General features: G+C 40.7%; 2 protein-coding genes across 2 annotated transcripts in view; both read right to left on the minus strand.

Annotated features, from left to right (window-relative positions):
* Positions 1–18525, minus strand: part of LOC127668981 (disintegrin and metalloproteinase domain-containing protein 5-like) — a 58319-nt gene extending 39794 nt beyond the window's left edge. The window contains exons 1-11 of the mRNA XM_052162873.1: positions 18471–18525; positions 17314–17393; positions 16657–16712; positions 14504–14582; positions 14138–14214; positions 12245–12422; positions 11225–11290; positions 10073–10144; positions 9740–9897; positions 8778–8859; positions 849–982 (exon numbers count right to left, since the gene is read on the minus strand). Of these exons, the coding sequence (XP_052018833.1) occupies positions 849–982; positions 8778–8859; positions 9740–9897; positions 10073–10144; positions 11225–11290; positions 12245–12422; positions 14138–14214; positions 14504–14582; positions 16657–16712; positions 17314–17393; positions 18471–18525 (1037 nt within the window). The remainder of the gene's footprint in view (positions 1–848; positions 983–8777; positions 8860–9739; positions 9898–10072; positions 10145–11224; positions 11291–12244; positions 12423–14137; positions 14215–14503; positions 14583–16656; positions 16713–17313; positions 17394–18470) is intronic.
* Positions 18526–18562: 37 nt separating this feature from the next.
* The window catches only part of Adam32 (ADAM metallopeptidase domain 32), a 118132-nt gene continuing 113164 nt past the window's right edge, over positions 18563–23530 (minus strand). Inside the window, exon 22 of the mRNA XM_052162875.1 lies at positions 18563–18635. Coding sequence (XP_052018835.1) covers positions 18563–18635 — 73 coding nt within the window. The remainder of the gene's footprint in view (positions 18636–23530) is intronic.

The following is a 23530-nucleotide window of genomic DNA, read 5'->3' on the forward strand; positions in this document are numbered from 1 at the left end:
GGAGACCCAGGAGAGATCCAGAAAATCTGTTGTGTATGTAAACAAGGGAGATGTCTAAGGAACACCAAGGCTTCAATGGCTCCCGTGCCAGTCCTCACAAATACCACCTCACAAGCCAAATGTTCGTCACAAAATGAGTTGCTGGAATATGTCTGCTTGCAACTATTTGGCCACAAAAAAAGTGCACGACCCTCTCATTTGCTCCAACATGGGTGGACTCAGAGCGTGCTACGGTAAGTGAAAGACGTAGGATTCAGGTACAGGAATTAAAAACAGAGCACCACCGCACTCAAAAGTAGCACTTAAAATACTGAGCCCATCAAAGTTGACAATGGGATGGTGGTTACCAGATGCCAGGGAAAGCAGGGAGAATAGAATAGGGAGAGGTCGGACGATGAGTTCCTATCACAGACTGATGGAGGAAGGTAGGCTTCCCTTCGTGTATGGCAGAGAGATGATAGTTAACATTGATACATTGTTTAATCACAAAAACAATGAGGGCAACTTTGAATGTCAACGCATTAAAGAAATAAAATGTAAAGCTATAGACAGATATGCCCGTTACTCAGAGTTGACCGATGTGTGATAAATTTATGAATCAAAATTTCATAATGTGCATCGATCGTAATGACGTACTAACATGGCATACCGAAAATAGTAAAATAGACGTTGAGAGAGAAAGGTCACCGATAAGCACGAGTCGGGGCTCCAGACATTTAACATCCACATTACTGGGAAGGGTGTGAAATGTTAGAAGAAATATCATCATCAATTGCTTGAGCTCAGTTCACAGAAATAGCTATCCAAAAGCAGAGGGAGAGGTGGGCATTTAGTAAAGACTGTCTTACATTGCTTTGGGCGTCATTAGGCAAACGTCTCCTGTACAGTGGCAGTTGTCAGTGTCGTAAGTTAAACCCATGCCAATGCTCAGCAGCTGCAGGACAATGACACTAAAGGATTCTAGCGACAAACCTTTCGGATACTAAATGGGAGCAGAAGGGGAAAGAGTTAGCAAAGCAATATTCGCTGTAGTGAAAAATAATTTATTAACGCTTTCAAGGCAGACGCCCGCGTGGGCGTAACTAGAGTAGAGCTATATAAATGTTTTGACGATGGGCTTGGTGGGCACAGGTGGCTCGATATCGTTTTACTTTGGAATGCCACGGATTGAATGGCAGCACATGCCACCTTAGCAAAGCTGTCTCAGGGAAAGCATCTCCTTTGGCTTGCCTTTAACCCGGTGCCTTTCAACTTGTATTCAAAAATCGCATCTGTATTCCTCAGTGGGTCCCAATGACCCAGATTTCCTGTGATGTCCCCTATGATGCCACTCTGTTGGGGCGAGGGTGGCTAGCCTCAGTCTCCTCAGATTCATCACATCTAGCAGACTGGGTCGAATCATTTATGAATAGCTCGGGGAAAGACTACCTTCTTGGATTCTCTGCCTTGACCATTCGAAGGAAATGGTGTAGAGGGACAGAGGGAGGGAGAGATGGAGGGAGGGAAGCATTTGGAGCGGCCTCTGTGTATGAAGTTGGAAACGGGCTTTCTGCAACAGGACAGCTGCCAGATCTGTGAACTTGGCTTTTGAAAGCAATAACGGCTTCAGAGGGTGTTCTTTGCTAATTTGAAAAAAAAAAATTGGACCGGTCTCAGGTGTTTTTCAAGTAAGCATTACGACTTTGTTTAAAGTGTTGTCTTTGTTTAAGTGTTTTAGATTTAAGCATGAGTTCTTATATGTCCTGTCTGCCAGCTGTGGTGCCAGCTTGCATCTGTGAGGACAGAACAAAGGGCGATAAAGCTAAATATTAATCAACAAAGTGTCCGTGTCTATGCTGTTGATATCATAAACAGAGCTTGCTCTCAAGGGTTTGTTACAAGGAAGGGATTCCTGCTCTTGCTGCCCCCTTTAGTGCACAGCAGTGGAAGCAAGAACAATCAGTTAAAAAAAAAAAAAGACACAGAACAACCATGCAAGGAGACAGGAAAAGAAAGTCACTGTCATCTGCAAAAGGTATGCTCTCAAATTCAGAGAACCTACGCATTTTGCTAAAGGGTGTTAGGGTACACAGATGCGGTGATCTTGAAGCAACTGAAAATAACACATACAACTTAGTAGTATTTACAATAATGACATAGCAGAGGAAACAAGAATGCTGCTCAGGATGTTGCCCGTGACCTGTAACCAATGTCAGGTGCTCAGACAGAGGCTCCGTACTCCCCAAAATGAAGACGGAAAGAGCTAAAGATGATACGAATGATCACAAAGATGTCAACTATTAGAAGAATGCAAATGGCTAAAATATCTGCTTTATCTAAAGTCATGCAATTTTTTTAATCCCAATTATATGCTACACATAAGGAAGAAAGAGTTCTAAAATCTGTACACTATCTCATAGACCCACCAGCCACAGCTTATTAGAGCATGAAGAACAAGATGGCTACCAGTGTCATTTATTTATTTAATTCAAACTATGATTCAAGGCTGTATGGTATTTATCCAAACCAAACATATAGACCAACAGAACTTAGTAAAAGGTCCCCATGTGAAACCATGCGCATAGGTTGCTGTTTGGTTTTGTTTTGTTTTTCAAGAATAGCAAAATATCACAGTGAGAAAAGGACAGAGTCTTCTGGAGATATTCATCATTCACAAAAGCTAATGGAAAATGGATTACAGACCTAACAATAGCACCCTGGATTTGCCAGGGTGAAGGGTTTTTGACTTTGGCCTTTGTGAGTTTTTCTTGACTAAGATACTGAAAGCTCAGGGAACTAAGCAAAATTAAAAAAAAAAAAAAAAAAAAAAAAGGTGCCTTTTTTTTTTTTAATGGCAAATGAATCAATCAACAAATCAAAAGGCAGCCTGTGGGGAAAGAAGCTTGGAAAGTATATATCTGCTGAACTGATACTATCTAGTGTGTAAGTTCTCATAACTCAATAGAAAAGAATTGATTAATATGACATGACAGCAATGTAGACGTGCTGAGAGCCAAACTGACACTTCTTTACGGCACACAAATAACCAACGACGTGAGGTCCTCAGCGTGACCCTCCACTGGGGAAGTAAAGCCAAAACCACAATGTGCAGGGAGGGAGTGATCTCCCAGCAGGCTTTTACTTTTGAGCACAGAGGTGAGATCTCCACCTTCTCTCTGGAGGGGACCCAGCTAGGAGCACACAGGGCCTAAGATCAGTGGAGCAGTTGGGACAGAAGTCTTCCCGCATGCTGCCATTTGTAATGGGAAGCCAGGAAACTCCACAGTCTTCTGTGTATAGTCCACCAGGAGAGAGACACCTCCTAGCAGTGCTTTCACTTTTGAGCTCAGAGGAGTAAGGGCACAGGCTTACAGGCCCACAGGAGGAACAAACTCCAGCCAGAGACAACAATACCAACTAGCACCAGATAGCAAAAGGCAAGCACAAGAATATTACCAACAGAAACCAAGGCCACATAGCAACATCAGAACCCAGTTCTCCCACCACAGCAAGTCCTGTATACCCCAACACAATAGAAAAGCAAGAGTTGGATTTAAAATCATATCTCATTATGCTGATAGAGGGCTTCAAGAAAGACTTAAATAACTCCCTTAAAGAAATACAGGAGAACATGAGTCAACAGGTAAAAGCCCTTAAAGAGGAAACACAAAAATCCCTTAAAGAAATACAGGAGATCATGGGTCAACAGGCAGAATGCCTTAAAGAAGAAACACAAAAATCCCTTAAAGAATTACAGGAAAACACAAACAATCAAGTGAAGGAACTGAACAAAACCATCCAGGATATAAAAGTGGAAGTAGAAACAATAAAGAAATCACAAAGTGAGACATTTCTGGAGATAGAAAACCTTGGAAAGAATTCAGGAGTCATAGATGAAAGCATCAACAACAGAATACAAGAGATAGAAGAAAGAACCTCAAGTGCTCAAAGATACCATAGAAAACATTGACTCAACAGTCACACTTGATCTTAGCCAAAAGGCTGAGAAGTGATGACTCAACAGTCAAAAAAAAAATGCAAAATGCATAAAGCTGGTAAATCAAAACATCCAGGAACTCCAGGACACAATGAGAAGACCAAACTTAAGGATTATAGGTATAGACGAGAGTGAGAATTTACATCTTAAAGGCCCAATAAATATCTTCAACAAAACTGTAGAAGAAAACTTCCCTAACCTAGAGAAAGAGATGCCCATGAACATACAAGAAGCCTTCAGAACTCCAAATAGACTGGACCAGAACAGAAAATCTTCCCAGCACCTAATAATCAAAACACCAAATGCACTAAACAAAGAGAGAATATTAAAAGCAGTAAGGGAAAAAGGGCAAGTAACTTATAAGGGCAGACCTATCAGAATCACACCAGACTTCTCACCAGAGATGATGAAAGCTAGAAGATCCTGGGCAGACCTCATTCAGACCCTAAGAGAACACAAATGCCATCCCAGGCTACTATACCCACCAAAACTCTCAATCATCATAGATGGAGAAACCAAGATACTCCATGATAAAACCATATTTGCACAATATCTGTCCACAAATCCAGCCCTACAAAGATAATTGATGGAAAATGCCAACACAAGGAGGGAAACTATACCCTAGAAAAAGCAAGAAAGTAATCTTCTTCCAACAAACCCAAAAGAAGATATCCACACAAAAATAAAAATAACATCAAAAATAATAGGAAGCGACAATCACAACTCCCTAATATCTCTTAACAATAATAGACTCAACTCCCCAATAAAAAGACATAGACTAATGAAATATTTCTCATGTAAATCTTCAGTTTTATCAGAAAATGTTTGTAATTCCCCTTTTAATTAATTTAGTAATTTCTTTTATGTCTACCATTTTATCTGCATTATTTTTATGATAATCTTCAGTTTTAATATGTGGTTCTTTAACTTCCTCTATTTTATAGAAATGTTTACAATGTAAATCTTTGATTTTATCACAAATGTTTCTAATTCCACCTTCAATTAATTTAGAGTTTTTACATCAACCATTTTTTATGCAAAATTTCCCACAAAATAGTCAATTTTAATGTGTTTTTCTATTTATTTCTTGAATTTTACCAGAAATATTTTTCATGGAAATCTTCAGTGTTATCTGAAAATGTTTATAATTCCATTTTTAATCAACTTAGGAATACTTTTATGCCTACCATTATTATATCTATATAAAATTTTCCATGGTATCTCCAATTCTAACATGCTTTTTCTACATTTTTCTACAATTTTATCAGAAATATTTTCCACGTAACTCTTAAATTCTATCATAAAATGTTTCTATCCCATATTTCAATTAATTTAGCAATGTTTTACATGTCTACCACTTTACTCCTTAATTTTCCATGAAAATTGTCAATTGTAATGTGTTTATCTGAAATATTTTCCATGTAAAACTTTAATTTTATCATACAGTATTTTTACTTCCCTTTACTTTTCTTTTCAATAAATTAAAAAAGAAAAAAATTTCACTTAGATATTTGTAAACATAATCAGCACCACTGCAAGTTTATAATAAAATAAAATGATAAATAAATAAATAAATAAATAAATAAATAAACAAACAAACACAGAACATGGGTCCAAAATAGCAGACATTCCAAAGCCCTCACGGATCCTGTAGTCTCCCACCAACACCAGAAGACATCTGCTGATCAAAATGAAGACAATAAGTCAAACCACAAAAAGGAAAAGCCTAGTCTGTGATCAGAATTAGGGGAAAAAAGATAGATGAGAGATAAAAGCAAAAGGTTTAAGTGCCACGTTCCTCCACACCTGAGGAAGAGAGAAGAGACTTCCTCAGGGAGATGCTCAGACACAAAGAAGGAAAGCAGTTTCCATCCTCCTGCTAAGGCAGAAAGTACTCTCCAAAAACAATATACCCAAGAAAGATACACAGAAAACCTCATGAAAAGTAAGACATTAAAAAAAAATGTCACCGCCAGGAAGTTAGGATCCAAAATAGACTCTAGAGAAAAAGCCCTAGTGCTCACAATCCAGAATGTTCCAGAAAATGAGCCTCCAATCAAGATCCAGGGTAAAGGCATGCTCAGACAGGGATTCTTCACATGGAAGCTGTGTTTGGGGAATTTAAAATTACTCTGGACCTAATTAGGAAGCATCAAAATATCCAAGATATATCTAAGTTGGCATAAAATGTTCATAAGCCTTAAATGCCTTCTGACAAATTCATTATTGAAGTTTCTGCTTTAGCCGGATATAGCTGTCACCTGGGAGGCTCTGCTAGTGCATGACAAATATAGAGAGGAACACTCTCAGGCAGCCATTGAACTGAGCACAGGGTCCCCAATGGGGGAGCTAGAGAAAGGACCCAAGGAGCTGAAGGGGTTTGCAGTGCCATAGGAGGAACAATAATATGAGCTATCCAGTACTCCCAGAGCTTCCACGAACAAAAACATGAACCAGATAGTACACATGGTGTTACCCATGGCTCCAGATGCATAGGCAGCAGAGGATGGTCATGTTGGACATCAAAGGTAGGAGTGGCCCCTGGTCCTGGAAAGGCTTGATGCAGCAGTGTAGGGGAATACCAGGACAGGAAAGAGGGAAGGTGTTGATTGGGGAACAGGGAGAGGGGAGAGGGCTTATGGGACTTTCTGGGTGGGAGGAAGACCAGGAAAGGGGAAATCATTTGAAATGTAAATAAAGAATAGATCTAATAAAAAAATCAGGGCTATTAAAAATGAAATTAGAACAAAGTAATAAAAAATCAATAAAGCCAAACATTAATAGAATAAGCCAATCATATTTTAGTCATTTTAAAAATACAAAGAACTAATAAGCAGTAGGAAGAACACAGCCCAAAGGTGAGATCAAGGCTGAGGAAGGCGTCTGGAGAGCTTCCACCACCAGGGGGAAAGATTATCATGAGCGACTTGACTGTGTACATGTGAAATTGATACCACCTTTATAGAAAATGTTTCATCACCTACACAACACAATGAATTCAATCACTGATAACAGAAAAATGAATTGATTTCTTTAAAACTTTCCAACAAATAGCTTCATTGATTTTTTTTAAAAAGAACACTTAATGAAAATTAACCGCTATTTCAAAAATAAAGGAGGAGCTGTTGTGCTTCCTATTTCTATAATGGATCTAGAAATTGAATACAAAAAGAAACTCAGCAAATGATTGTAAGACAGACTAATAGAACCAATAAGCACTTAAAGTTTAGCAAGTCAAAAGCCGGGAGGCAGTGGTGCTTGCCTTTAAGGGCCAGCACTCCAGAGGCACCGAGGCAGGCAGATCCCTGACTTTAAGGCTAGCCTGGTACAGACTGATTTCCAAAGTAGCCAGACTACACAGAGAAAGCCTGTCTCGAAAAACAAACTGAAGGAAAGGTCATCCAGAACTGCCCCATCTGGGGATCCATCCCATATACAGCCACCAAATATAGACACTGTCATGGAGGCCAAGAAGTGCAGGCTGACAGGAGCCTGATATGGCTGTCTCCTGAGAGGCTCTGCCAGAACCTGATATATACAGGGGCAGATGCTCGCAGCCAACCATTGGACTAAGCAAGGAGACCCCAATGTTCTCAAAGGAGTTAGAGAAAAGACTGAAGGCGCTGAAGGGGTTTGAAACCCCATAGGAAGAACAAACAGTATCAACCAACTAGACCTCCCAGAGCTCCCAGGATCTAAACCACCAACCAAGGAGTACACATGGAGAGACCCATGGCTCCAGCCGCATATGTAGCAGAGGATAGTCTTGTCGGGCATCAATGGGAGAAGAGGCCCTGAGTCCTGTGAAAGCTTGTCAATAGGGGAATGTGAGGGCGGGGCAGGGTGGGTGGGTATGGACACACCCTCATAGAAGCAGGAGGAAGGGGATGGGATAGGGGTTTTCTGGGGTGGGGGAAAAATCGGGAAAGAAGACAACATTTGAAATGTAAATGAATAAAATATCCAATAAAAAACAAAATCAAAATGCAAACAAATAAAATGTCAAATGCGCCAAGGCAAACAGCGTTGCGTTTTTGAAGCAGTTGTACACAGTTTAGGTTGCTATAATGAGCTGTATCATAAAAGTTATAAAAAGATAAGTCAGAAAAAAATATTTCTCTCCTTCTATAGAGAGCCACGGTTGGAGGTCTCCAACTGAATCCTCCCCTCAGAGCTTGGGGAACCCTACAGAAGAGAGTGGGGAGGAACTGTGGAAGTCAGAGGGATGGAAGACACCAGAAAAACGGGGCCCACAGAATCAACTCAGCAGGACTCATAGGGACTCACAAGCGGCACTCACAGAACCTGCCTGGGTCTGTGCTAGGTTGTCTATATACATGCTGCAGTGGCTGGCTTGGTGTTTTGGTGGGGAACCCTGCTCTTGGGACCCCTTCTTCATACTGGGTTCACTCACCCAGGCCTTGAGGCAAGGGTTTGTGCCTCGAGTCTTACTATAACTTGTTATGCTGCATTCAGTTGATGTCCCTGGGAGACCTGCACTTTTCTTGGATGGGGAGAAAGGATGGGAGTTGTGGGCTTGGAGAGGTGGGACCCTGGGGAGTGGACCTGGGAGGGGATGTGAGAAACTGGCAGGGAGAGGAGCATTGGGGAAGCTATGGGTCAGCATGGATTATACGGGAGAAGAATAAATATATAAATACAAATAAATAAAGTGAGTAAGTAAATATACAAACAAGCAGACAAATAGAAGAGTTTCTCCTCCTATAAAAGATTTAGGAATTTTCAAAACATGAAGGGGCAGGGGGTGGGGGTGGGGCGAATGAGATAAGCAATTGCATACCAGGGCAACAGCAGAGTTGTACTCCAGTTTGCACAGATTCCCTGGATATAGGGCTCCTGTGGAAGCAGGATGCTCCTCAAATCTATACAACAGTCATGTGTAGAATGAAAATCAGTGTTAGTAATGTCAGAATTTTTCATAGGATCAATTATCACAAAACATTTACTGTAGCTGGAGCTTTATTCTGCTACAGGGTTGTCCTACTTAAATACACTTCCCAGGGCTTATTTTAATGCATCCATTGGGAAGCTGATAACTACCTAGGAATACATGAGGATATGATCAAATCATCTACTCAAAGCGCCATCGTCCAAGTAATGGTGACTTTTCAATCTGGTTCCATATAGTCTGTATGTGTGTATGTGCGTGTATCAAATATTGAGTATCTAGCTAGAGATCACTACGACTTCAACTTTTAGGCCCTGCTATTTATGCATTCATCACTAAGGGTCGGTACATCTTTATTAGAAAATGAAATTGTTAACTGGGTGACTAATTAGATAGGAAATTAGACTGTAGAGATTTAATAACAGGTAACAGACATTTGTAAGCTGAAGCAATTGGATTCATTTTCATAGATTTCTAACTTCTTATGACAAAAACCATTGGACTTTGTCTGGTAGTGACAGGGAAATGGAAGCACTGTGTTGGAATGAAGCCACAAGAGTTCCAGCACTCTACTGTATAGCACACCCTTGACACTTCTGTGTTCTTTAATAAAACTGTGTCCATTTTGCCCCACATCACTTCTAAGGGAGGGAGACTTCACAGCTTCCATTTTTTTATTTTATTCTGTTTTCTTTTTCTTTATTAGATATATTCTTTATTTACATTTTCATATCCATGATATCTGAGAAGTTCGAAAGTAATACATGCAAAACAAATGTGCATCTTTTAAGATTAATATATTATGTCATTTCAATTTTCCTTCAACATTAGTAGATACAGAATCATGTGCTTACGCCAGTAAGTATGCAATGTGTTGTGATCTATACTTATTTTTCCAAAGTAAAAATTGAACCAATAAGTTATCGGGCGCCTCTGGGAAATTAATTCTGTTTTCCTTCGACCAGATTTCAATGGAATTTATTACAACAGTCAGTTTTAACTTGGAGAGCATCTAAAAAGATAAAGGAGAATTTTGAGCATCACTTGAAACATATTTAGCTTGGTTATTTTGGGTTACATAGAGGCTTCAAGAGCTTAGCAAAATATGACACACATTAATATATATATATATATATTTACTTATTTATAAGTTATGTAAAAAAGTAAACTTGCTTTTGAAAACTCACAGTATTAACGAAACCGATGATCTGAATGACTTTCTGTAGCACGACTTTAGTGTCAGAGCCCATGTAATCAAACTGGAAAAAAAATATGAATGGCTCTAAATAGACAAGCACACGCCCTTCAGTGGGCAGATGTTCTGAGTAAGCAATGAGACCACATTCTGACTGAAATCCAGAAAAACTCAATAATGCTAAGTAAATAATTACTTCAAAATATCGAGTGATGTGAATTTTAACATCATTTAATACATTGTAGACAGCATCATGGCGCATCCCCAGCCGTACTGTCTCCACAGAGGGACTGGTGTCGATGGCCCACATTCACGGTAGCCAAAGAAGCCAGGCAAAATACCACTAGGGCTAGTAGCAGTAACACCTTATGATATAAGTGGCACCAATACTCATTGGATTCGTGTTGATAGAGGACAGGAAACAAGAGAGGAGTAATGGGCCAGGGAATCCACGAAAGAAACCCTGGGGTGGGGCTGGGAGTTGGGGGAGGTGAGACCCAAACATATACGGTCTTGACACAGAAGGGAGAAACACTAGGAATAGAGGAATGTAAATGGATAGAGGATTGGTAGGGGAGGAGAGAGGCAACCCAACTAAGAACACATAGAAAGCTCCTATTTTACAAACTAACAGAACATCATCATGTTAGAAGGGAGTGAACAGAGGTAACCTGCTAATGTGGATAATGCTGCTCCTGGCAGCAATGGGTTTTTAGAGGAAAATCCCAGTGCCGTGTGCTGGATACCTCTGATGGCAAAGGTTCCCAAAACAATACAGAGGGTTGCCATTTTCCATGATTGCTTGTAAGAAACTGGAACTAAAACTCTATTGCTGAGAACACATACTCCAGATACGAGACACAGAGGAGTCAAGCTGGACCAACACTGGAAGCCCGCACGCTGCTAGCTTGTCTCCGCAGTGTCAGAAGGAACTATGAGGGAGATGTCTTCAATGGCCTTGCCCAGCTGTGGACTCTGCAGGCTACAGTACTGACCTGTCAGGCAAGACACGGCTGCTGGTACAAGCAGGGAGTCAACGGAAGTGGACAGAGGATGACACAGGGTGACAAAGGCAGACATAGTCACAACACACTGTACTCATCTAGGAAATGGTCAAAGTGAACACAACAGGAACAGGACACACCAGCTTTTTGTCCACGACGATATCCATCTTAATGAATTGTGGGCGTAACAAGATAAATCCAGTTTTCTGAAAAACACAGTGACATGGGTCCTGAGAAACATTGCTAAATGTTGCTTTCTATTAAAATTATATTTAAAATAAGGTGAAAGCTGCTATTGCGTGTAATAAGCCTGTTTCTGGACACAGAATTTAGGGAGCATTCAGATGATTTCCTAGCACTGGGTGCCATGGTAAGCAAGAACTTTCAGTTAGATGTCTCAAGCTGGATAGTAAGTCTAGCATCTTTATAATATTTGAAAGAACATTCTAGGTTTATAACAAAAACCCTTGTTTTTCTTAACCATTCTGATAATCTCAAACTATCCATGTAGGAGGATATTTTTGCTAACAGGTTTGAGGAAGCTGCTTTTAGCTAGCCACGTATTTTCAGAGGAATCCTGAAGTTTGCAGTTGATGGTATTCACCGAAGCCAGTTGTGCTCCCTTGCCCGATCATGGGTCTTGCTAAAGGAAAGTTCATTATTTATTCCATAATGAAGCCATTGAAATTATCTATTTTTGAACAGGCAGGAAAACGTTAATACTTTCATCGAAATGACCTGGGTATCTGGAGGAATATGCTCAGTTAATTATTTAAAGTTGTCATCTCACTTTTGGTTCTGTGTTCAAACCTCCTTGCTTTTGGGATTCATTATCTAAGCGTTTACTGAGTTTGTGTCCAATTTCAACTGTAAATCCACAAGCTACTAAAAGATGACAGAGGACCTTCATTTACAAAGGAAACCCATGCTGGGCAGGCCTGGTGGCAGCTGCCTCTGATGTCAGCACTCAGGAGGCAGAGGTAGGCAGGTCTCTGTGAGTTTGAGGCAAGCCTGGTCTACAGAGTGAGTTCCAGGATAGCCAGGGCTATATAGAGGAGGGGACAAAAAAGTGTTTAAAATGTAAAACCATGGTAAGGTGTATTTCAAAAAGCATTTTTCATTTCACAAAATTATACTAAGTAGAGAGAGCGAACACCGACCTTCACATTGCTTCGGAATTGATAATCTAAATCATCCATCCAGCCGTACGTCTGATTCTTTCCTAAGTCAGGAATCTGAGCATGCTCGTTTGTGTTCTTGTAGATCACATGCACAAATCCTGACAGGGTTTCCACAGGTTCGATTCCATAGGAGACATTTTCAAATTGTATTGTTCCCCTGGGTGACAGAACAGTTAAAGGAAAATTAAAATGATTCAACCAAATCTATAAAATTCTAATGGCAAACGTTGCCCAGAATTCTCTTCAGTCTGAAGCCATCTTTCATGGCCTATTTTACCAACTTTTTGTCAAGGCTATTCCAGAACTACATCACTGTGCTGTGGGATGCCCATGCTTGCCTATTACAGTCATTAAAGAGGTTGAGTGGAGACGTGGAGATGTGTCCCTAAGACTCTCTACTGTATTGGTATTAGCTTTCTGTACTAGTGTGTGGAATCTGTAGGTTCTCTATTCCTCAGTCTTGGGTCCTGTGTTGTTTGTTCACTGTTAACTTGACACAAACTTAGACATAGCTTTTATTATATGTAAGTACTGTGGCTGTTTTCAAACACACCAGAAGAGGGCATCAGATCTCATTACAGATGGCTGTGAGCCACCATGTGGTTGCTGGGAATTGAACTCAGGACCTCCAGGAGAGCAGTCGGTGCTCTTAACCACTGAGCCATCTCTCCAGCCTTAGACATAGTTTTTAAAAGAGGTGATATTAACTGATAGGATGCTTCCATCAGACACATTGTCCTGTCGGCAAGCCTGTCGGACATTCTCTTGAGGGATGATTGGTGTGGGAAAGCCCAGCCCACTGAGAGAAGTGCCGTCCTTGGGTGTGGTCCTGGATCATAGACACAGCTGACTGAATGGAGCAACCAATAAGGAGTATTCCTTCTACCTAGTCTCCGCATCAGTTACTGCCTCTGAGTTCTTGACCTGACTTGCCTGTGTAGGGCTTGCAAACCATAAGATGAAATAAAGCCTTTCCTCCCCAACTTGTTTTGGCCATGGTGTTCTATTACAGCAATAGAGAGAGACCCTGACTAAGATAGGTCCCTTATCTACAATACATCTGACTCTTTTTCCCTGATACCTTGGTCATAAATTATTAGTGTGGGTGAACTGAAGAAAACTCATGCCTAAAAGTGACCAATAAACAGAAGTCATTATTATACTCATTCCCATTTATTCTAGGAGATCAAAAACAACACTAGGCAGGAACTAGAGAAGTTTGAAAGTATTGACCACCACTCCGTACACTCAGTACATCCCACAGCCTCAACTAGGTCCCATAAGGATCATTGGCACATGGCTCCTCCCTGGGAACAGACTCACAAACTCATGCAATTTGGGTTCATTTCTCAGAGGATTAAAAAATAAAGGTGAGTACAGAATGAGAAAAGGCATACAGAGGACTAACTCGTAAGACAGCAAGATACAGTGCCAGAGACTTCAGCCTCTGTTCCAGCTGCTTTATTGTCAGTTCAACACAGGCTAGAGGTTTTGGGGAAGGGAAACTTCAATTGAGAAAGTGCCTCCATCAGATGGCCTATAGGCAAACTTTTATTTTCTTGATTAATTAATGATTGATGTGAAGGGCCCAGGCCACCTCCATGGGTGGTGCCACCACCCCTGGACAGGTGACCCAGAGTGGCATAAGAGAGAAAACTGATCAAGTCATGGAAAATAACTAAGCAACATTCCTCCACAACCATGCCTTCAGTGCCTGCCTCCAAGTGTCTGTCCTGACTTCCCTTACTGGTGGACAATTAACCGAGAAATATGAGACGAAACACACTCTTCCTTCCCAAATTGCTTTTTGGCATTGTCTGTCTCTCAACAATAGGAACCTATATAGGGTAAGATCTTTGAATAACACACAACCTGAGTCCTGAGCAAACGGTGAGTGTCACAACAGAATTTGGAAAACCTGCAACATATCCATTGTAATTACAATTTTCCTGAAAAAAAATGTACAAATGAAAGACAATGGTTAAATCATTCTTAAATACACACCCAAGACATGTCATGAATATTTATAATTTCCCTACCTCAATACTTTTGTATGATAATCAATTACCCAATAATTTTATATTAAGCAGAAAATAGCATAAGAATAAGCTATACAATTCCAAATTGTATCAGTATCAATTTCAATGTGTCAAATAATACTAAAGTAATTAAAGAGTGTTCATTTTTAAGAGAAAGCCCAAATAACAAATCTTTATGGAAGAAAATCTTATTGCTTACCAGATGTGACAAAGATTGAGAATGTTGAACACCATTTCTGTCGTAAGTATAAGCCACTGCAGTTGAAGTTATAAATGATCTATGCAAAAAAAAAAAAATCCTGAAAACATCTTCCAATGGAGTAAATGTAAAAGGTAAATCTTCATATACAAATTAACATATACAGATTGAATACAGCTCTCAGTCTACTATTTTCTATTGTCTAAATATCTTCCCGTCACTGATACTAGTCTTTGAATAGAGAAAACAGTAAAATGCACCATTAATGGGCCACACAAGACAGTGGCTAACTCAAATGAAAAATAATAATACAGGCTCTGATGTCCAGGGTCTTTCAAATCTTTGTCTTTGCCATTCATTAAATTCAGATGCTATATTTGAATCTCTAAATTGGAATGTGGGATTAATGCCGATTTTAACCAATTCTCTTGGCCTCACTATAAATTTATGTTCCATCAGCTCAATAAATCCCAGTCATTGGTGCTCCTCTTCCTTCCCTCCCTCCGTCCATCCCCTCCCCCTCCTCCTCTTCACCCTCCCTCCTCCTCTACCTCCCCTTCCTCCTCCTTCTCCTCTTCTTCTTCCTTCTCCTCCAGCTCTCCCTCCTCCTCTTCATCTTTCTCTTCCTCCTTTTCCCCATTTCCGCCCCCCACCCCCGCACCTCTTCCTTCTCGAGACAACTATGTAGACACAACTGAATGCCGGGTCTGTACAGGCAGGTACCACCAAGATGTCCCCCAGGTTCTTAATAACAATGGCCAGAAATTTCTTTTGTAATCTCCCACCCAGTAGATGTATAAAAGCTTGCCAACCGTTCCTACCAGTCATGACACACACCTTTCCAATCAGTCACTCTCACATCCTCTCCTTAATAGGTGTTGTTTGTTTTTATTATGTCAGATAAAGCCCTTCTGCCTGTGCCCCAGATTCCATCCTGCGCATGACTGAGCTCTGAACCATTTCTTTCCTTTGATTTCTGTACCATGACTACTCTCGTGCTATTAGAAAAGCTTAAGTTTTTAAGTGACTACCGACTGAAGGCATTCTCATTTGATGTCATGTTCCAACACTGCTCTGTCCTATTTTAAGTGTCCACAGCTTATTTGTTTATCAGAAGTGTCATCTAAGCACACACCTCTCTCCTACTTTCTTGGTTCTTAACCACCCTTAAGGTTCTGTGGAAAAATGTCTAAAGGGAACAGCCTTTTAAATTCGAAAGGCACATTACTGATCAGAACCTGTGGTGATTATCCACGCCCTACATGAAACAATGACCAATCATTCATTCCCGCCTGTGATTTATTACACTTTCTCTTCTGTCTCTTGTCCTGCCTGCAGCTTCATCTACCACATTAGGTCCACACTTCCCCCACCAAACACCAAAGTATTTATATTTTCCAAGTTTCATAAGCACTCTTTGTATATGCACCCAATTAATAACACTGCTACTGTTTACTAGTAAGTCCTGTTGAACATCCTCACAGATTCAAATTCAATAGGCACCTCTCCAGTAGAAAATACCCAGCTGAACATAAGTATTCAATCCTCCTGTAAATATCTTTCTGGTTCATAATCATCACTTAGATACACAATATAACCTCTCCATTTTCTTGAGCAGTGACTAAGGGATCTGAAGTCCCATACTGTTTCCCAGTTCTTCTACTGGTTCTGTCTGGAGGCCTGTGGAGTCTGTCTTCCTCATGCTGTAAGTTTTAGTTCACCCACATCAACCCTCGAACTGGTCATCTGACCCATGGAAGCACAGTGTGTGTACCATGTCCTTTTACAGTGTCCTTATACATCCTCTGCAATTTATCTTCTACTTTCTCTTCCAAAACCTTTGTTCTCAGCCCTTTATCAAGCTGCAACCTATCTCAATTCCAAAAAGACATCCTGACTTGCAAAGAATACTACTTAGGCATTTCTCACCAAATGTTAATAAAACTCTGCTTCTTAGAATTGGTGCATTGGGATATGTCTTCCTGTTCTATAAATGCTCTTCATACCTTGTTTATTCTCTTTTTGTCTAGGACCTTGTCTAATGGCTGGCCAACATACAGTAGCCATTAATACATTTGAACTGAAATAATTATGACCATAACTCTTATAAAAGTCAAAACTTTGACATTTTGAATGATGAAATAATTACTTACTGTTTTTTAAGATGGATGAAATGTGGGTTTTCATTTATTGTAATAAGATAAGCCATCTGTAACAAGAATAATTTTTAAAATGTCAGTCACATGCTTTGCTCCATTGTGTTTTAAAAGAATGACAAAATTAATACATATATATAATATATAACAAAGATAGAGATACACATATATACATAAACACACATTTATTTATGTGTATATATATACACATATATACATATTACATCATACACACAGATATATATATATATGGGTCTTTTGACTTCCCATCCCATGTGGATTTCTGAGTCTTCAAGATTCTAAACTGAGAGCTAGGCTTAGCACCTGTGGCCAACAGAAGCTTGCCTCGTTTTAATAAACTTTTATCATCTGGCTTAGCCAGATACTCCCAGTCATCATCCCTGTAACAGACAGCAAGCTTCACCTCATCCTCAGAATCAGTTCCCTCTTATCCAGTCTCATCCTGATTGCAGCCTGGAGAGGACATGCCTGTTGTTTGCCACCTTTTGGGCACCTGTGCCCATTTCTGAAGTTCCTATCCCACAATGCTTTGCTGCAGCGGAGCTTTTCTGGGCTCTATCTGCTACCTCTATCTAAGCATCTTGGATCATGATGTGCTCAACCTCTAGAATATAAATATAGCATTGTCATTACATGGTTTTCTGGATCTGTTTCCACATCTGGTGATGTGATCTTTTCAGGAACAGTTGTCTGCAGGATGGTTTTCTGAGAATCTAAAAGTAAAAAAATAAGTGTTACTGTTTTGATATCTATTTTTTTTAGTTTAATTGTATATCCATTTCTCTACATTAGTTTTGAGTGGTTTATACATCTTTTCCTTTACCCTTTCCACTGTCTATTAAATTGTTATCCTCCTCTCCCTCCCACTCCTCTTCTCTCCCTCCTCTCAGTTACACACCTAAACCATTCCAATCCCGAACTTGAGGGTTGGAAAAGGCTTAGGAACATAGACTCATGCAGAAAGAATGGTGGTTATTAAGAAAGGTGGCGTCTTTGAAAATAAAGGGGTGTGGGGCTGGAGACACAGATGGCTCAGCGGTTAAGAGCATTGACTGTCCTGAGTTCAAATCCCAGCAATCCCATGGTGACACACTCTTCCATAATGAGATATGGCACCCTCTTCTGGAGTGTCTGAAGACAGCTACAGTGTATGGGTTTTCTCCAACAGACCAACCCTAGGTTTATCAAACACACTCTGGGAAGCCCCCATGCCCAGGAGAAGTTGGTCAGTAAAGGAACTCCATGGTTTTTGTGTGCTTTGTGTGTTTTACTTTGGTACTTTTTATCTTATTAGGATTTTGTTGTTGTTGTTGTTTTGCTATGATTTTGTTTGGAGGTTTTTGTCTGAGACAAGAGAAAGAATATAAAGTTGAGTGGGTAGGACGGGTGGTATTGAGGATCTGAGGAAGGGGAAAGAATATGAAAAAAATAATAATTAAAAATTTAAAAGAAGTTAGTCAAGAAAGCCTGTGGAGGGCAGCAGTGGCCAAACCAGGAATTAAAATGAAACAAGAAAACAAACAAAAAGTCGGTTTCTTTGTGGTGATGAACCGAGTCATTTACATAGTAACAGAATTAGGAATTCGGTTACATTTCATTGTTATCTATGTTATAGTTACGAAACCCGTCCCACTCCAGGGAATGCTTTGCAGCCAAAGAGGAGCAAAAGGAAAGCAATCTAGTGCAGTGAGCCAGGGATTGCAGACTTCGCCTCTGCCCCTCAGAAGCCGGAAGTCAGAAGCTAGAAGCTAGAAGTTGAAGCCAGGAGCATCTTCGATCTCTGTACTCACTCTGGCCTGCCTGCAGCCCATTAAGATGCACAACCAGCAAAAGAAGGAGGAACATGGCTCCCTTGGTGGTCCGGGAGCTTAGCTGAGGAACATCAGGCTAGGCGGGCTGTGCCACGCGTTGTGGCCAGTAACGGAAGCTCCTGCACCTGAACCTGCTGGTTGTCGCTAGGGAAACCAGAGCAGAAAGGGTTGGAGAATGAGATGCATAGATTCAGGTAGGCGGCTAGCACCAACCATCCTGTTCACTGTAAAAAGGAAGGCGGCTGCCAACAGGTTTACTCTTCAGGCTAGGGGGAGCTGGTAAGGATTTTCTTTGTATCATTGATCGTGTCTTTTAAAAATAATTTCCACATCACTGAGGAAAAGATGGATGAAAATGTTCAGGTTACTGATGGCAGGCAGCCACATGTCTTCCAGGATACTTCAGCATAGTGTCCCCACAACTGAGAACAATAAAATGTTGCTAGCCTGGCTTATCCTTTTCACAGGTGCGTGCAGAATACCTCCTAAAATACTCGTTGCTCCGACACAGACTTTCAGAACATTCTCTGCAGGATCATATTGTCACCCTCTAATTCTGCAACCCTGCATTTCTCCTTGTATTGGTCTGTTAAAGGTGTGGGCATATAAGCTGAAGTAATTACAAAAGCCAAGAAAACAGAAAACAACCATGGAGGAGAGGAGGGGAGGAGCCCCACAGAGGGCAATGGTGGAACACAGGTGCTAAGAGAGGAGGCAAGAAACTTAATTGAGAAAGGGAGACAAAAGAAAAGATAAATAACATTAAAAATAGTTTTATTTTGCAACAGTGTAGAGGAATACCAGGACAGGGAAGCAGGAGAGGGTTGATTGGGGAACAGGGGCAGGGGAGATGGCTTATGGGATTTTTTTGGGGGGGAGGGGACCAGGAAAGGGGAAATCATTTGAAATGTAAATAAAGAATATATCTAATTAAAATATTTTTAAAGCTATGGGAAACATTGTATAAGCTAATTTAGAAATATATAACATATATGCATATTTACTTTTTTTTCTATTTTTAATGGAGTTATACCACACTGAGTGGTAATGCGTTCTCCAAGAGATACAGACAATCTACCAAAAATTCTAATATCAGGCAATGGAGAACCTCCTTTGGAGTTTTTGGTCAAGTGAGTCCAAGACCTTGGTTGCCTTATAGGACTTGAAAGCAGGATCACATTGCTGAAAACATCACACTTTGAGCACAAGGTCTTTTGGGATAAAAGTAGACCCGCCCTGGAAGGCTCCTCCTTGAGGCGGGGCTCTCACAGTATCTGATGGCGTTGTGCAGGCTCCCAAAGAAGAGGAGCAGTCACAGTGACCAGCATGGCAGGGCAGCCCCCAAGTGTAAGTGTAGCACTTTTGTCTCAGGATAATCAACCTTCTAAGAGAAAAACTTAAAAGAAATTCAAGCATGGTAAATTTGGTATAAGCCAAGAAACACATAGTTGAAGGGACCATAGAGCCTAGAGCAGAAGAACCTATACCACAATTTTCCTAAACCAATATATTTTTTCAGTGCATTTAGATACTGATCTTGATACCCATGGGTAAGTATAGCTTGCATCCGTCATCAAAGAAGCTTCTTTTTGCAAGGGATGGAGACTATTATAGCAATCCACTGCCAAGCCCAGGATGGCTATGCAAGGGACATGACATGGCTCCCACCCCTGAACAGAGCCATCAGAGCGTGGGCCTCTATGAGTGTCAGTGATTGCTGAGGGCATAAGTCTTGTTTGTATAATAATGTGCATATTTTCATGTTCCTCCTTCAGAGAATGTTCCTGCTGTTAAGATTCATGACTCCATGATAAACAAAGACAGCATGAGTCTGGGAGGTGATGGTGTGTCTATGTCCTTAGCAAAAAACAGTAAACACTGAGAGCTTCAGGACAGCTCTTAAGGCTGTGGGGAAGAACTCTGAAAACATGTGTTCAAATATATATAATTTGTCAACTATTCAAAATATAAGGATGTGATATGAATTATATGAGCAGCTTCATGGACCTAAAAGAACAGAGGCAGCTGCACTCTGAGCCAGCTTCTCAGAAAGATACAAAGGCAGGCAGATTCCTGAGTTAAGGGGTCAGCCTAGAACAGAGCTAGTTTGAGCCCAGGCATGGTGGAAATGGTAATATCAGGATCCCACCCAGCTAGCTCATTGTCTATGCTTACAAGGGCAGGCAGATCTCTGAATTCATTTGCAATGTGTACTTGCTGTCCCTAGGGGCTGCGGTCCTGAGATGCTGATTCATGGGATAATCAAAAGGCAACCTGGGTGATGACTGAGTTCATATGTAAATAAAAGCCTGGGCTTTTATTTACAAGATGAGCTATCCAGAGAGTTTTAGAATGGTAAGAGAGGGCTGTCTGGAGAGAGCAATCTGGAAAGCTGTCTCAAGCAGAACATAGGCCGTCAGCTTGTAACCCACGATTTCACTTCGAGTCGTTTTATAGACACTCTCAAACACCTCTTCTCTCAGGACCCCCTCTCCAAGCCAAGGCTGGTCCTTGGCAATCCACAACTAGTCAAAATGCAGAGAATAAGTGGCTATGCATGGCCAGACACAACTGATGCATCTGCAGCACTCCTATAGGGAAAGCCATGAAGAAGGGGGCAAAGAATCCGTAAGAGCAGGAGAACCAGGGCTCCTGCTATGAGACAGTGTCCTCTAGACACGATAGGTGAAGCTGAGTCCATGAATATTAGTCTCAGCATACTGCTACCTAACCACATACTGAATAGTGACAGCGACCATTACCCTAGTGTCAATGGAGGGAATCTTAATAAGCCTGGTCCCTCAGTGAAGAATTACAGGCAATCAATGGCTGCTGGGAGCTGAAGAACCAGTTTTCTCCAGGGAGCATCAGATTATCCAGTCCCAAATTCTCGGTCTGAAGCACATGCACATGCAAGCAACACTTAATAGACTCCATAGGTTGCTGTACATGTATGTGTCTCTCTGTGTGTGTGTGTGTGTGTGTGTGTGTGTGTGTGTGTGTGTGTGTGTGTGTGTTTAAAAGTATATTATTAAGGATGTTATGAATTTAAAAGGGAGTAGGTACACTAAGCGGGCAGAGGGACAGAAGGGGTGAAAATGGTTTAAGTACAGAACTCTTGCAATAAATTCTCAAAATAAAAATTAAGTCATGCACCATAAGCATGATTTCCTTTTCCACAGACACTTGTTTCTTTGTAGACTCTAACCCAAATCATAATTACAAAAAAATCCAGCCACACTCCACATTAATTATAATTCTTTTGGAAAAGATAGAATGTATTTAATAAGTATGCTTTGAAATCACTTTGCCATGGTTTAAAAAAAAATAGGAATGGTAACAAAATAACATCTCACTTTTAAAGGGGACCAAGCGACCAAGTCATAAAGTCACACAGAAGAGAATGAGTAGAATTGACAGTCACTTAATGGATTAGTGATTGGAGGAGTCATCCCTGACAAACATGCCCAAAGGGGACAGAGATAAAATATCAGCTTGCACAAGTAACGTTAGGAGACAGAGTTCAAATTAGCCTTAAATTAGGAGAAAGAGGTATGTTTTCTGGCCTCCCAACATGCCTGAGCCTAAAACGTGAGATGACTTGCCTGGTATCCCTAATGGTTGGAGAAACGTGACCCATGCTGACCTAGTTAGATTCCTATGTCTGTCCCAGTTCCTGATGTTTCCAACAGGACTGAAAAAATAGAGTGTCCCATTTGGGTGCCCACAAAATCTCTAGTGCACAGTAACACTGAACAATACCATTGCCGTGCCTCTCTCGTGGGCACAGCCTCTGGAGTAGTTTGAAATAGACATGGTCCTGGTGTCTCACATTTTGAATGCTGACTCTTCATGTGGTAGGGCGATTCATAGAGGCTCTGGGGCTTTTAAATAGTGAGGCCTATCTGACAGAAGTCAATGATGAAGGGTGGGCCTTTGAGAGTTCTACCTGGCCCCTGATATTTCTTTTCTCCCGCAGTGATTCTCAACCTGCAGGTTACAACCCCCATGGGGTCAAATATCAGATGTTCTGCATATCAGATATTTGCATTGTGATTTAAAACAGTAGCAAAATTAGTTATAACATAGCAAAATCATTTTGTGGTTGGGGGTCAGCATTGGGAAGGTTGAGAATAGGTCCTTCTCTTCCCCCACATCCTCCTCCCTTCAAGTCGATAGCAACATGAGCAGCCTCTACACACACTTTCACCATGAGAAGCAGCCAGTCTTTCTTAGACTCCGTGGACCAAAACATTTTGAAGCCATGGTCCAGGATAAATCCTTTCTCCTTAGTTGTTTCTGTTGGGTATCACGGTAGCAGAATTGTATATATCACTAGCATAGGCTCTCTGCTATATCACTCACTGAAAACAAATGAGTGAAGGACTGAGGAAAACGGACCTCAATAACAAAATGATATTGGCTTTGGATGGGTCCCAGCCAGGGGGTTCCTGTAGTATCTTGTATGTTGAATAGCTAATGTGTGTTAATAAGTGGTAGCTATAAAAATGTCTCTGCATTTATATATCTATATGATAAAGTGGAAACATCCAATGCTCACAGATTCAAGTATTTATTGTTACTAAAATGTCAGTCATACCAAAAACATCCCGCTAAGTTTTTCTGGTTGTTTTGTGATGAGAACCCTACACAAATGAGATTTTATTTTTTAAAATGTGCTATTTATCTTGCTGGGTCTAGGTTACCTCACTCAGAATGATTGTTTCCAGCTCCATCCATTTGCCTGAAATTTTCATAATGTTTTTCTTAATAGCTGAATAATTTTTTCACTGGGTAGGTATAGCACATTATCATTTTCCTTTCATTAATTGATGGACGTCTAGGCTGTGTCTATCTCCTGGATATTATGACTAGAGCAGCAAGGATAATCAAACATTTCTGCAGTAGGCTATGGGTCTAGCTGCATCATACACTAGATCTATGTTTTAACTCCATACTAATTTCCGTGTGGCTGACAAGTTTGCACTCCCCCCAGCAATGAATCTATATCCCCCTTTTCCCACTTTGGTTGGTTGGTT

The sequence above is a fragment of the Apodemus sylvaticus genome, chromosome 18, assembly GCF_947179515.1.
Source record: "Apodemus sylvaticus chromosome 18, mApoSyl1.1, whole genome shotgun sequence".
NCBI lineage: Eukaryota > Metazoa > Chordata > Mammalia > Rodentia > Muridae > Apodemus > Apodemus sylvaticus.